Source organism: Temnothorax longispinosus, chromosome 1, assembly GCF_030848805.1.
Source record: "Temnothorax longispinosus isolate EJ_2023e chromosome 1, Tlon_JGU_v1, whole genome shotgun sequence".
NCBI lineage: Eukaryota > Metazoa > Arthropoda > Insecta > Hymenoptera > Formicidae > Temnothorax > Temnothorax longispinosus.
The window spans coordinates 20,483,498-20,497,856 of NC_092358.1; the positions used below are offsets into that span (position 1 = coordinate 20,483,498).

At 31.5% G+C, this 14,359-nt stretch overlaps 2 protein-coding genes across 4 annotated transcripts; both read left to right on the forward strand.

Annotated features, from left to right (window-relative positions):
* Window positions 1–4,658: 4,658 nt before the first annotated feature.
* On the forward strand, window positions 4,659–9,314 carry LOC139816396 (uncharacterized). Of its 2 annotated transcripts, XM_071783891.1 has the most exons (8): window positions 4,660–5,066; window positions 5,915–6,145; window positions 6,278–6,353; window positions 6,443–6,610; window positions 6,890–7,016; window positions 7,127–7,673; window positions 7,839–8,180; window positions 8,324–9,312. In XM_071783891.1, exons 2-6 carry the CDS (start codon window positions 6,129–6,131, stop codon window positions 7,132–7,134), a joined length of 396 nt encoding a protein of 131 aa, XP_071639992.1. In that variant the 5' UTR covers window positions 4,660–5,066; window positions 5,915–6,128; the 3' UTR covers window positions 7,135–7,673; window positions 7,839–8,180; window positions 8,324–9,312. The 2 variants fall into 2 exon arrangements, with proteins under 2 accessions (XP_071639988.1, XP_071639992.1); XM_071783887.1 differs by having other exon boundaries at window positions 4,659–5,066; window positions 7,127–8,180; window positions 8,324–9,314.
* Window positions 9,315–11,208: 1,894 nt separating this feature from the next.
* Tif-ia (RNA polymerase I-specific transcription initiation factor RRN3 homolog Tif-IA) lies at window positions 11,209–14,230 on the forward strand. 2 transcript variants are annotated; one of them, XM_071783902.1, is made up of 8 exons: window positions 11,209–11,387; window positions 11,655–11,858; window positions 12,013–12,232; window positions 12,312–12,420; window positions 12,500–12,652; window positions 12,897–13,385; window positions 13,478–13,653; window positions 13,731–14,230. In XM_071783902.1, the coding sequence occupies exons 2-8, from the start codon at window positions 11,655–11,657 to the stop codon at window positions 14,051–14,053; spliced, it is 1,674 nt and encodes a 557-aa protein (XP_071640003.1). In that variant the 5' UTR covers window positions 11,209–11,387; the 3' UTR covers window positions 14,054–14,230. The 2 variants fall into 2 exon arrangements, with proteins under 2 accessions (XP_071640003.1, XP_071640005.1); XM_071783904.1 differs by having other exon boundaries at window positions 12,315–12,420.
* The last annotated feature ends 129 nt before the right edge of the window (window positions 14,231–14,359 follow it).

Sequence of the window (14,359 nt, forward strand, 5' to 3'; positions counted from 1 at the left end):
AATAGAATTTGATAATCGATTATCATCATGAATATGTCCTCTTTATGGCGTTATTACAGAATCATCGACGCTGAACATTCGTTCAACAGATACACTACTCGAAAGTGCCGTGTTAGGATATAACTCCAGTACATACGCCATACCTAAGGAAAAATTAATTTATCGAGTATTATTTACTATTGTTTAATGCAAATGAATTATACCAATAAGAACTTCATATTGTGTACTACAATAAAAAAATTAAAAATATAAAATATCTATTCTTTGTATTTAACAAAAAAACTTTTAGAAACTTTTGCATTTTTACCATATATCCCATATAGGGGTGAGATATATATGACATTTATAGGTGAAACATACGCCTTATAGAAAATTTCGATTTTTATAGAGTGTCTGTACTGTGGCATAAATCCCGGCATGGTAAAAATGCCGTATATCCTAAACAGGAGGGATATACAAGATATCAAGCTAAACAAAGAATACAAGAACTATGCACTTGTATTTCGCTATATTGAGTATATTCCATCCTTTACTATCCCTCTACACTTATGTATCATGAAATAACCATTAAACCTTTTACATTCTCTACAATAATCATTTTACGTAGGTCATAATATATGATTGCGTTACTTACTATAATACGGTAAGAAATTGATTCAATTCACGACGGTTTCGTTAATATTAATAGTAAAGAACTGAAATTACAACACAATACTAATATGGCATAAAGACATATAACAGTGTGATTGCAAGTATCTTTATTCCTTCTATTTTTTCTGACTTCTGCGGCGTAAATCTCCGCGCGGCGTAAATACTGGAGTTACCCTATACTTAAAAAAGAGTTTCTTAATTGCAGTATAATCATTTAACATACCAATATTGTTATTATTCGATTTTAAGGTAGTTAGTCTGTAAACTCATTTTCTTTGAAACCTCATAAAATTTGAACAGTATATTAATGAAAACACGATTTACACGTCTATGCAATTAAAAAAAATTGACCGTACCAAAGTTGAGATAATTGAAATCAAAGTTAGTACTTTTTACGTATATCACAGGTTTTACATGTATTATTACTATTACAGGTACAAAAACGGCTTCCGATATCATGTTTCTGTATATAGTGATCTAACTACTCTTGCGATTTTTATGAAAAACAAGAAGACGATAGAAGAGACTTGTAAAAATATACTTACAAAAATACAAGACCTTTGACTATCTAGTTTCGAAGTAATTGATACTTAAAGTACACACACAATTTCTGATTCTAGCTGTGGGCGCATATGACATCCTTTGAAATTAGTTTTGAAGTGAACCTAATCTAATAGCACACATTAGTTTCTATATATATGTACATATGAAATTCTTACACACACATGCATAACGCGCCGCGGACAATCCCAGCCAAATACTATATATATGTCATTTTTTTATTATTAACGTTTTGACAGTATTGTCACGGACTATAACCACCTTAAGAATTAATCGATACAATTCTTTTTGTGCGGACTCGACCTCTTTTATTGTTTGTTGGCTAAATGCAAAAAAGTCATCATGATCAAGGAGTTTTTCAGTAAAATTTGGTGAATTCTCAATAGAACGAATGTCTAATAGGTCTTCTACATAATTTTTAGCAAGTTTTTTTTCTCTATTTCAACTTAATCCAATTCAACTTAAATTTTGGGTGCAAACTTGCGAAAATTAACTTTTTTTTAAATAAATATCCGTGATGCACGACGGGCAATGTCCAATATATGAATGTACATATAGTTTTTTTTTACAGAATAACGGCGTATGTTATCGCGTTGGTCTGTCAAAACCTTAAGTTTTAAATACATAAAGTAACTATTAAAGTAATTATTAAACTAGTTACTAGTTATCAAAAAATATAACTAAGTTAAGTTAAAAACTCAAATTATTTAGTAGCAGCAGAGATTTTTACACAGGATCAATCTCGCGGTGTACGAATGGTCACCATAGTGGACGACATAGTCGAGAAAAGATCTCTTCTTGTGTAAAAAATGTTAACATATGCAACGGTTGCGTTTATTTTATATTGTTGCGTTCGAGTCGAGACGCCCGGTAGAAGCCCGGAAGGCAGCCGCGAAGCGCTGCCTGACGTCGTGCCTGACGACGAGCTCCGTCGTTGCGTTTGTTTGTAAACAGTCGTCATTCAAATTCTCCGCCGGGCCTTCGAGCCGATCTGACGTGTTTCACGAGTCTTTATGTTCTATTACATTTGCCATTAAACGAATTATCTTCCAACTGAGAGTTCTTATTCCCGAAAACGGGATTGCGCGCCGCGTTCGCGAGTATGTGCGTGAGTGTGTGTGCACTGTGCAGCGAACGCGCGGACGAACGCAACAATATGAATGCGACAAGTAACGCATGTCTTTGTTAAATCACATTTTTTATATTAAAAAACGCCTACACAACTTGATCATCTCATTCCTTTACACAGAGATTCCGCTTTCTTAATTAAAAAGCAAATTTTTATAAATAATGTTAATGTTAATTGTTATTATAATATATATTTGAATTTGTTACTTTTAATTTAATTTTATACAATTATTATTTGATATTTTTTATATACGAAGTATAAATAAACACTGAACAAAGAGCGACTGTAAAAAGAAGGGGTTTTTCGCCTCTTTTGCGGCCTTCGATTTTGGGATCAATTCATACGCAAATCAACTCCTTATGATAAGATATTAATAGAAAAAAAGTTTCAACTTGAGGTGACATTTAGTTTTAGAGATATGAGAGTTCAAAGTTGTACTATATACGGGCGTTAGAGGCAAGGGGATAAAGCACCCCGAAGGAATCAGCTGTACCTGCCACGTCCATGCCGTTGATTCTGGGTAACGCAGAGAGCAGGAAACACACACCTATTCAGAGGCTCAAAAAATGATAGAAAGAACAATTTGTACTCTATTGGATTGAACATTTCACATGTTTTAATTATGAGTCCAGATTCATAATTAGTGACCAAACCACTTTACGATACTTGTTAGTGTATTGGTCTATATAACATAATTCAGAAACACCATAATCCGAAATAAGTTAGTTTTTTTTAGAACTTTGACCTCTCATATTTTTAAAACTAAATGTCACCACAAGTTGAAACTTTTTTTCTATTAATATATCTTACCATAAGGAACTGATTTGCATATGATTCGATCCCGAAATCGAGGGCCGCAAAAGGGGCGATTTTTACAGTCACTCTTTAAATAATGAAAAAAATTCATTAACATTTAAATTTATATCTATAATTTAGTTATGCTTGGTATATGTATATAAATATGATAATAATTTATGAAATTAATTATAATCTTTGAAAAATTCCGAGAAAAATTCATTGTCTTAAGATGTAAGAAATGATACTTTCAAAAGATAAATTAACATAATATAAATATAAATTGTTCTAAGATGTAAGAAATTATAATGTGACAAAAAAATAGATATATTAAACATTATTATTTCTTTGCTCTGTGCAGATACACAGAATTATACAAATTTGCTTAATAAACATTTAAAATATGAAAAGAAGAAGCGGAAAGTGTATACTTTTTACTAAAACAATTAATAATATAAATTAACGTCATATAAATTTTACACAAAACAAACGGGAAATTTTACGTAAAATGTCAATACATATTGAATTTGTAATATACTCTTCCTTCTGTGTTGTGTTACATATGTAAGGTGAATAATTATTCATCAGTGTCTGCTTCGCCACTCTTTCGTTTACGTGTGTCATCAGTGTCTGCTTCGTTATTGTTGGAAGGGAAACATAACATTGTATAAAATAATATTAAAAGCAAAACGAATAATTACTCATCAACTGCTCCTTTTCTTTTCTTCGTCTGTTCAGATGATAGAACTTAGTTTTTTTTTTTATTTAATTTGATTTTATATAAAATATTATTTAATTAATGAGTCAGATTGTTCTCCACTTCTACGTTCTGCAGAGAGATTTATATCCCGTTGAAGTTGAAGGACTTGGTCTGCATTGAAATGTGGTGTCATTAAAAATTGAATTGGTTAAAATATTGTAGCAATGAAAAATCAATATTTAAATGGTAAGATGTTATTATATTTTATGACATAAGTCCACTGAGAAAAAGAATTGTTAATCCCAAGAAATATTTAGTCTGATACGTTCAACTAAACATTTTAGTTAGTTAACTAAACAATAGTTGTTTCAACAATTTATTTAGTTTTTTCAATCAAGAATTAATTAATTCAAGTAATGTTTAGTTAATTAAGTAAAATGTTTTGTTGAACGTATCGGACTAAATATTTCTTGGGATTAACAAATTTTTGTTCTCAAGTCATTATAAGTAAAAAACAAGTATAATTATTTATCAACTGCGCCTGGGTCTTACGCAGATATTATGCATTTATACAATGTTATAGTATATAATTAATAGTATATAATATAATAGTCCTGACACCGACACACTTTACACTCCAACGTTTTCCATGCAATTAATACAATTAATGTATATTGATAATGTAGGTACATTAATTTAATGGAATTATTAATAAATGACAATTTTATTAACTACAGATTTAGAATTATTATGTTCACGCAATTTCAAAAGTTTATGGTTTATTATTTATTTTTTATAAAAGTAGAATTAAGAGCTAAAAGGGATATTTGGAGGAGATTGACGTTTGCCATCTCATCATGACAAAGAATTGGGATATTCTGCACATTATTTATTCTTTTTTAAAAGCAAACCGACAAAGCCATTTGATAAGAAATTCGTGAAATATATTTTGGGCCTAGTTCTAATGTGCTAATTACCCTGGGGTAAAAGGCACCATAATAGTCCTCACCCAAGGACGCTTGAAAAATCTCCCTCGACATGGATCGACACGTGATCGCTTTGTGACTCGCGAAATAAGTTCACGTGCCACGCCAGTTCACAGGCCGCTGTGTTTACTGACAGCGCACTGCGTATAGTGCCGCGAGCGATCACTGTTCCGTCACTGCCCGTCTCATTTATCGTATCGTACTTAGTATCGTCATTTTAACACGTGGCCCACGTGGAAGCAAGGTATAATAAATTTATACAAGTAGATATATGAATCTTTCTAATATATAATTATAATAAATATATAGGGTGAGTTTTATTTCATGTGCCAATTATTTTTGTCAATTATCTCAGAAAGGTTTATTGATTTATTGGAAAAATGTTTCAGATAAAAGTTAAACGATTCGAAGGGGTCAATAGGCGCCGCGATTTTTTATTAGCATATTAGATTTTAGGTCCGGGGCGCGTGTCAAGCCCAGTAGGGCTCAAGTCAAATTTTTTTAAATAACAACCTCCATTTTTTATTATATCGATCGTCTTTTTCTACTCATTAATTTGAACAACTTTTGTCTGAAACACTTTTTATTTGTTTTATACTTTTTGAGATATTTAAGGAAAACTTGGTAATTTTTTCAACGTTTAGCTTACGATATCTTAATAATTGCTTGTCGGAGAAAAAAGTAGTACACGACTTTTTGACTTAAATTGGTCTCAAGAATGTACTGTTGCAATAATACCCTAATTTTTTTAATATTTGTGTATGTACATGAAAACCCCAAGAAAAGATGGGGTTTTTAATTTAAAAAAATTAACTAGGCCGAACACGGATCTCGGTCGGAACTAAAATCTAATAAGATCGTTTATTGGTCCTCTCTGAACCTTACAACTTTTATCTAAAATATTTTCCCAATAAACCAATATTTTTTTAGATAATTGGTGGAGATAATTTATTGATACAGAAAATATAACTCATCTTGTATGATACTAAATATATAACGTTTTGTGTGACATATATGACTAACAAAGCACAAAGATTATTACATTATTACATTTTATTATATTATTACTTTATATTTTCCATCTTTTTTAAGAAAGAGAATATGACATCCAATTATCATTCCTCACATTGCGAGAAGGATGTCAGATATCCTTCTACTGACAGAGTAGCGGTAGGAGAGGATTATGTTGATTTCATCTATCAATTTGGGAAGGACAGCAAGATATCCAAAAAGGACTGCAAGAATACTACTAGCAAAAGTAATATTCGTAATAATATAATTGGAACACCTAGCAATTTTCCAAGCCATGAAGATTTTCTTTTGGTATGTGTATTTTCTGTTCTGTAGAAAGTATATAATATATCACAAAATCTAATTTATGCTACAACGTTTGGTAATATTCAGTACTTTTTTTTACTCTTTAATACTAGGAGACGTATAATTTCGATATTTCAGTATCTCCATGGCAGAATCAAGTGCCATACTTATGTACCAGAGTATCGAAAAGATTATTATTTTCATCATATTATTGGTATGTAACATTTGAATCGATAAATAAGATATTGTTACGGAAAATGTTTGTGTTTAGAAAAGGTTATAATTAAATTTTCTATTTTGAAGATCTCGAGTTTCATGAAGCTGTATATCCAATCAGAATCTCTATATATGAAGTATATAATTTTGGGAACGTATTTGAAGTTTGGGCTCAAGATTCTGAAGATGAGAGTCGGTGGATTTTATTATGGAATGGACGACCTAAATTCCACAAAATTTCTCAGCTACTCAAACGTAGGCGTTTGGAATCACGGATATTTTCTCCGCCCTTACGGTCTTGTAACTTTAAAACCAAAATGCTTAGACTACATTTTATATCTAACTCTTGCACACAGCTACATGCTGTGATGCTGATCGGTACATCAAAATTGATTTTTTCTAAAAATCCTGAAGATAAGAGTATAACTGATCTCTTATGCCGCATTCGGGCACGACGACATTCTTGTTCAAAGAGATTTTGTTCTTCTCGTTCTGAATAATTCTCAAGAATTCAAAAAGAACCATATTTTATAGATACAGGCTCTCGGAATTTCTGTGAATTGTTTGACCCTTTTAATACAACACGTGATTATGAAAATGCGTACTTGGATATACTTGATCTTCAAAAGGAATTTCCAAAATATTGCGTTATTTATAAAAGGTATAATTGTCGACATATATATCGACAAACTATAATTGTCGACATTAAAGTAATATTCAATCTTATTTTATTTACTTAATAATGAAAATGTGTTTCAATGTTATTTGCAGCGATGTAGCAACGAGTTTTCACAAGAGCAAGCTGATGCACAAGCAAGTATCTCGAGAGGAAGATGTGCTATCTTCTAAGCAGGAATATGTGAATCACCCTTTATTAAGAATTCATTGGAATCATGTAAAATTTATAAAAGATATCAAATTCTCTTCGGGAAAATCCAAGGAGCAACTTGACAGTTTTTCTGCGCTTTCTGTAAAATATTCAAAGAATATTTCATTTCTCGTAATAATATTAAAATTGTATATTTTGTTTTTGCAGGATGAATAAATAATACTAATAATATTAAAATACTTGGATATGAGGTCGTTTTACCGTATGAGCGAAGTAAATAAACGCCTCAATAATTTAACACAGGATCCTTTTTTCTTCAAATGTTCGAATTTACAAAATTTAAAAAAAGAATACTCTAAGGATTCATCCTTTTGTTATGATAAAATTCTGTTTTATTTTGCATCCAAATGTAAATATTTACAACAGTTGGATCTTACAAAAAGCTACATTTCTGCTCTGGAGTTCGCAAACTTGTTAAATAGTTGTACGGCAAGTGTTTAACGCACTTACGATTAAGTAGCTGCGAATTTGTTGACGAATTAGTTCTACTAAAAATTTCAAAGATATGCAAAAATTTGAAAATTACATAAATAAACATGATTGTTAAGATTACAGATAAACTCTATATGATCAATATATACATTTTTTTTTTAGTATTGGATCTCAGTTATACTCTGGACGAAAGGGAAGAAGAAGTTTCGAGTCTCGGAAATCTAGAATTTCTAGAGAAATTAGACCTTGGATGGTGCCATATAAGACCTGAATCTCTTTGCAAAATACTGCAAAAAATTCGCCGGATGCGTGACTTAGATCTGAGGAAGCCTAGCTTGTGGGATGATGTAAACCCACTATACATTTAGACGCAATTACAATACAGTTAAAAAATTCGTATCCAGACTTGGAAATAATAGATTTATCGGGCAATATTATTACATCGCGAGGTATTCGTGCCCTCGCTGAATGCAAGAAATTACGAAAACTGGCAATGATGAAGATGTACGTGTGTGTTACGTTTTCTTTTAAAACATTATTCTTTATCAAAATGTGTGTGTTTACATTTCTTGCAAGCACTATGAAACGGTTGTTGGTTTTTCTTTTTGCGATTGGAAAATCACTTAATAATATAACTTTTGTTACAGGGACGAACGTTGCACAATCGATAAGCATAGCTGGCGCAGATTGTTTTCCTCCTATCAACGCTTAGAAGAAGTCAATTTGAGAAATTCCGATATGATTTTCAATTACGATGTCTATGAAGGACTGACACTGTGTAAAAACTTAAGACAATTATACTTGTGGGATATATTTAGTTTCGCAATTCTCGAGCAGTGTCCTAAACTGCAAACAATCTATGCTATGCGGAATAGCTGATCCGATGACATGCGTGATAGGCAGGCGTTCGTTGTTCAGGCGAAGGAAAAATATCCACACGTGTCCATCCTTGAATATCAAAAGAGAATCACATTTTATGATGATGATGAGGAATATGAAGGATGTGAATGTGAAGGAAAGTATAAGCTTTCTTACCGATTTAGCTGAAATTTAACAATATATTATGTATTTTGACGTGTTAAATTTGAATATAAAAGTTAAAATTGTCGCTTTTAAGTAGGACGAAAGTTATAAAAATAAAGTACTAAAAGTGAAAATTTTCGTGTTAAGAAATATGCTATGTCGGCAGGGTACATGTACATACCAGAGAAAGCATGCGCACTGATGTAAAAGTGCGCAAAAATATTTGAAATAAATAAGAGTTTAGAAATAATTCTTGTATATAGTATTAAAAAATATTAGAAGTAGGTGGGGGAGATCCTTCCCCCTGCACTTTCACCCCGAAAAAAAAATCTATCCAAACCCAAACCTATTTATTCTGACAAACTAAAATTTTCGTTTTGCACTTTTAATCCAGTAGAATTGCAAAAATAATTTCTCACGATAGTCTCAGTTTGCAAACCATGACTCATGTCTGCAGTCATTCTTCCATGAAATTTATTATTTTTAAATTAGTGGTTTTTTAAATTTTGTTTCCTTTTGTTTTGATTTAATGTGCTTCGCGATCAATTCTATCGACAGAACTGTTTAAAGCAAAATTTCTAACTATACGAATTTGTCATTCATCGTAATTCTTTTTATATGATGTATATATAAAGCGATAAAATATTAATTCTATCTAGGTTAACAAAATAGTATAGATATTATTATACTTGATAAATTAATCGGCGATTAATTCAACCGACAGAATTGCTTAAAGTTTCTAATTATGCAATTTGTTATTTATGGTCTATTTTCTATATATCAAACAACAAAAAATTAACAATTTTGTGTTAATAAAATAGTACAGTATTATTTAATAATAAATCAACTGGCAGAATTAAAACAAATGTTTAATTGTATTATTCCAAATCTTTTCTGTCCATGTATGTTAAACAACAAAAAATTAGTTTTATCTACATTTGCAGAATGACAAAAGTATTATTTGATAAATTAATCAATAATTAATTTTATTAGCAGAATTTTATTAAAAGCAAAATTATTCTTATTCTTTTTTTTCATAATAAATCCCATGTATATAAATTAACAGAATAGTGCAGACATTGCTTGACAAGTTTATCAATGATTAAAATTGAAACCGTGATAGAGCCTTCTTTTCTGTATGAAGTAATGCAAAATTTGTAATTTTCGAGATCGATTTTCTAGGGTAAATAGTCGGTAAGGAGCCACAGAAAAAATCGACTGCAAAGCTGATCATATAATTTGATATAAAAACCGAAATCGAAAACTTTATCTAATACATGCCCTGACGAGACAGCTACCTTAACTAATCGTTTCTAATATTTCTTAAAAAATTAACTACAATGTGTCTTTCAATTTACAAATTTGATAATACTTCAATTGATTTTATATTGGGGATTATTCACTTTTTAGTTTCGGATAAAACTTTTAATTAATATAATTCGCGCAGCACCGTTATTGATTGCAATTTCTTTGACTTCACGTGATTACCTCGAAATAATTTTGTTCCTAATTTTTTAAAAGGAATAAACATCAAAAATGTTAAATCTTTTTTTATAAATAATGATTTTTATAAATAAGTCTCAGCAAGGCTTTAATTTTAGGTGCATACTTAACAACGTTTATTTTTTGTTAGTATAATTAATGCTGCATTTCTTATTGGCTACAATATGTTAAAGTTTTTTTGTACCTGTCGATCGTATTTTCCATATGAAGTATATACGAATTTTATACGTTAGCGAGATTGATTATCGATCAATAATCTCGTTTCTCATACAAATATAATATCTTTAGAGATTTTGGACGAAAGAAATCAGTATTAACATTTTGAAATAAATTACAAGAGAGGTTATTTTGTCGAATTTTTTATTTGAACTAAACATATTTCACTTTCCCTTCACTTGTATTTGCATTTCTTCGCGCCAAATAGCTGCTCGCCTTTCTTGTGCCAGAGCTCTGGTAACGCGCATATGCGCGCATTTTCTATAGTAAACGTTACGTATCTACGCGATGCATGATTAAATGTTTTATTACAATAAATATAAAATACAAGATTGATACAGGTTTTGCTTACTAATTTAAATGAATAGTGACGCCAGTTGTCCCGAAATCAATTTATTGTTCCGTGGCCATCACGTTTTACTAATAATGGCGAAATATTTGAAATATGTAACTTTGGTACGTGTGACACTACGTGAGTCAAATGGATGGCTAATAAAAGCGTACAATTGATTAACTAAAATTATACAATTGAATTTTATTATTGCATGTACAATGTACAGTAATTGAACTCTTATTTGCGATATTAATATCGCAAAAATATATTGTGTAAAATTACACAGCACGAAAATTATGGGCGTAGCACGGACACACACACACACACATACACACACCCCACGCACCAAGGGGAGACTTTATCGGCAGTGCCAGAAAATGGATATACCAAATAGTTCCAACGTTGAAAATGGGTGCGAGTGGCGTTTCGAGCAGTCCACTCGGCACTTCAATACTCCAATAGTCCAATAAGCCATGGCCACATCCGCTGTTTCGCCGAAACATGTGGCCGCGAGCGTATGGTGAGTGATTCGACGTTTGCACGTGTGATATAATACGAGTCCAGATTAAAAACATACGTACAGCAATTGCCGGAAGCAGTGTACGCTACATAAAGTGAAAGCTGTACTCGTCGAAGTAAGTAGTCCAGTCTAATAATTCATTTTTAACGCGCACGTATTGCACGTAACCTTCTTTCGTTTTGCCGCTTCACTTGCCGATTTCGCGATGACAGCGATGATTTCGTGATATTTTATTTATTTCGACTGAAATCTCTCGCTTGCGATTATTTTGACTGAAATCTCTGCATTCGCATTTAAAGCGGCACTATGCGAGATAGCTTTATCATTGAGAATCCTTCAAGAATTTGTCATTAGGAGTTCTGACGATTTATCGGTTCAACAGATGTCTGTGGTATCCTCAAGAGTCAGCAGTGTGTCATCTATATTGAAAGCCGGCGGAGTTAGAGCACAGTTTATTAAGCAGCCCGGCAAAGTATATTTTAAGCTCCCGAAAAATGTTAAAAATATATTATGTAATTCCGCAAACAGTGATGGGATTAAAGAATATGAGAAACTGATACATTCGCTTAAAGAAGGTGCTATAAAGGTAATGATAGGTGAAAGACGCAAAGAAAATTTGCGTGTGAGTTTTTTACAATCTTTTAATGCATGATATATATGTATCATATGATTCATATAGTAATCGATTGGTTGCATATTATGATGCAAGATACTTTAAAGCATTCCTCTTGTTTCTTCAGGATAGCGATTTAACAGAATTTCTAACTGAAGCAAGACAATGTATATCCTTGTTAGATATTAGACACGAATCGTTTGTTCAAGCACTTCTTCAAATCGAATGGACAAATAGGTCACCAGAAGTAATTTCAACTTATAAATTCTTCATGCAAGATTTAGTGTGTATGCAGACACTACATATAAAAATTGTAATAAATCGTCTGGTCGAATTGTTCAAACCAGGTAATTTTTGTATTTAATAGTCTAGAATAATATTTCATAAAAAATAATGTGATATTTATTACAATAATTATTTTTGTAGCAGAAGATAATAATGCTGAACATGAAATTGGACAGTTTAAAAGTGAAGATATGGAGAGGTTGAATCACATACATGACATATTGCATAAAATTTTGGAAGTAGTGCCAATGTAAGATATGGAAAAGTGACTGTATAAATTAATAATTTTTCTCATTATTATCATATGAGTACACGTTATAAATTTTTAGGTCAGATAAAGTTTTACTGCAATCCCTCGTATCGCAATTTCCATATATTGTACATGGCACTTATACACATGAAATTTATATCTATGCGTTATTACAAATTCTAAATTATGCACCTCAACTGAGATCAAATATTTTGGTCTTTATTATTAACAGGTAAGTGTTCTAGTAAAAACTCAGTAAATGAAACTCTAATTGTTTGTTAATGAAATATGGGTTTTGGACCACCATTTATCTCACTCTTTTATTCACTCCTTTAACTCTCTGATCAACATTTTATAAAATCAAGATATACATGGAGTAGGAATCGGAGCTGTATTTGGAATCTGCTGATTGCTGTAATACTTAACCAATTTTTTATTTTATTGATATGTTAATAAATAATGTATTTGTATTTTAGGCTAGTGATGTTGGATGTCAATATTCCCCGTGAAGAAACAAGCAACGATGAGGAAGACGATGTAGTAGATGATTGTATCAGCTCGAATGGAAAAGCTGATAATAACGATCTGATCAAAATAAATAATGACACGGACAAGAGAAATACTGTCCATCCAACTGCAAGTACACTGGATTCGTGTATGGAATTATTTCTTAAATATATGAACGAGTTTTGTTTTGCGAATGGCGTTCTGCAGATAGAGAACTTGAGAACGCTATACTTCGATATTCTCTGCGCATTTGAAGCAGTAATATTACCTACGCACGGTAGTCAATACGTGCAATACATTATGTTCTACATATGCAGTTTTAGAACCGTAATCACGGAAACGTTCACAAATTGGTTGTGGCATAAAGTAACCGATCCTAATGTAGCGCCAGTTCTTCGACAAACAGCTGTTTACTATATTTCTAGCTTACATGCTACTGCCTCATTTATCTCTCCCGGGTAATTATAGCATAACACATTAATTTTGACAACTTTATGGTATGTACCTTAGAAAAGAGTGTACCTAACATTATAACGTTATTTTTTCTTAGATTAGTGAAAACGACAATGTCCAACTTGACACTATGGATACACAAATATATCATTTCTCAAGAAGACACGGAATACATTGATGACGCAAAACCGCACGCCGTGTTTTATTCTGTTTGTCAAGCGTTCTTTCACTTATTCGTCGCGAGGCACAAACATTTTGTCGAATCAAAAAATGGTGAGTGCATATTTATCATATGCATATAAGATTTAACATAAGCGACAGTTTTAAAAACAGTTTTTCTCTCTTTTCAGGAATATTATTTCTTCAGAATCTTGATATATCGAAAATCGTTACTTGTAAATTAAATCCCCTGAAGATGTGCGACACCAAAATCGTTCGCGATTTCGCCGATATTACGAGCACGTATCAACTGGCCTACTGCTTCGCTGTAATCGAGAACAACGAGCGCAATCGATTACCTATTTTCGGAATGAAATCCTATTTGCCCATTTTGGTTCCTAATTTTTTCCCGTTTGAGTCTTACACGTTAGAGCATAGCAGGCGAAGGATAGCTCCATTATTTCGCAATACTGTAGCAAGTATTGACAGTCGATCTGTTGAAAAATGTAAATAAAAAAATGCATATATACAATTTATATATATATGAATAAATTATAGTACTGCATATCTTTCAATTTGTTGCTAATAATCAGGGAAAATACGCAAAGTACGGATTTTTTTAATTTACTATGTTCTGACGAAAAATTATGTACAGTAATATATAAATAAAATGATCTTTACATACTTTGAAATGATGAAATAACCTTATGTGTATATTTTACTATCGCTATATATTAATTTAAAAAAATACCAGATGGGCGGAAAAAGTTTATATGTCAGTTCAACTCTGATGAACTTGCATAATGCAATGCAAATACAA

What these genes read in the sequence shown, in the direction of transcription:
- LOC139816396 (XM_071783887.1), top strand. Translation starts at nt 5,924, where the DNA reads ATGACATCCAATTATCATTCCTCACATTGCGAGAAGGATGTCAGATAT. An exon ending in TTATTTTCATCATATTATTG is followed by an intron (nt 6,354 to 6,442) that starts GTATGTAACATT and finishes TCTATTTTGAAG; the next exon opens with ATCTCGAGTTTCATGAAGCT. An exon ending in AATTTCTCAGCTACTCAAAC is followed by an intron (nt 6,611 to 6,889) that starts GTAGGCGTTTGG and finishes CATATTTTATAG; the next exon opens with ATACAGGCTCTCGGAATTTC.
- Tif-ia (XM_071783902.1), top strand. Translation starts at nt 11,655, where the DNA reads ATGTCTGTGGTATCCTCAAGAGTCAGCAGTGTGTCATCTATATTGAAA. An exon ending in TTAAAGAAGGTGCTATAAAG is followed by an intron (nt 11,859 to 12,012) that starts GTAATGATAGGT and finishes TTGTTTCTTCAG; the next exon opens with GATAGCGATTTAACAGAATT. An exon ending in TTGGTCTTTATTATTAACAG is followed by an intron (nt 12,653 to 12,896) that starts GTAAGTGTTCTA and finishes TTTGTATTTTAG; the next exon opens with GCTAGTGATGTTGGATGTCA.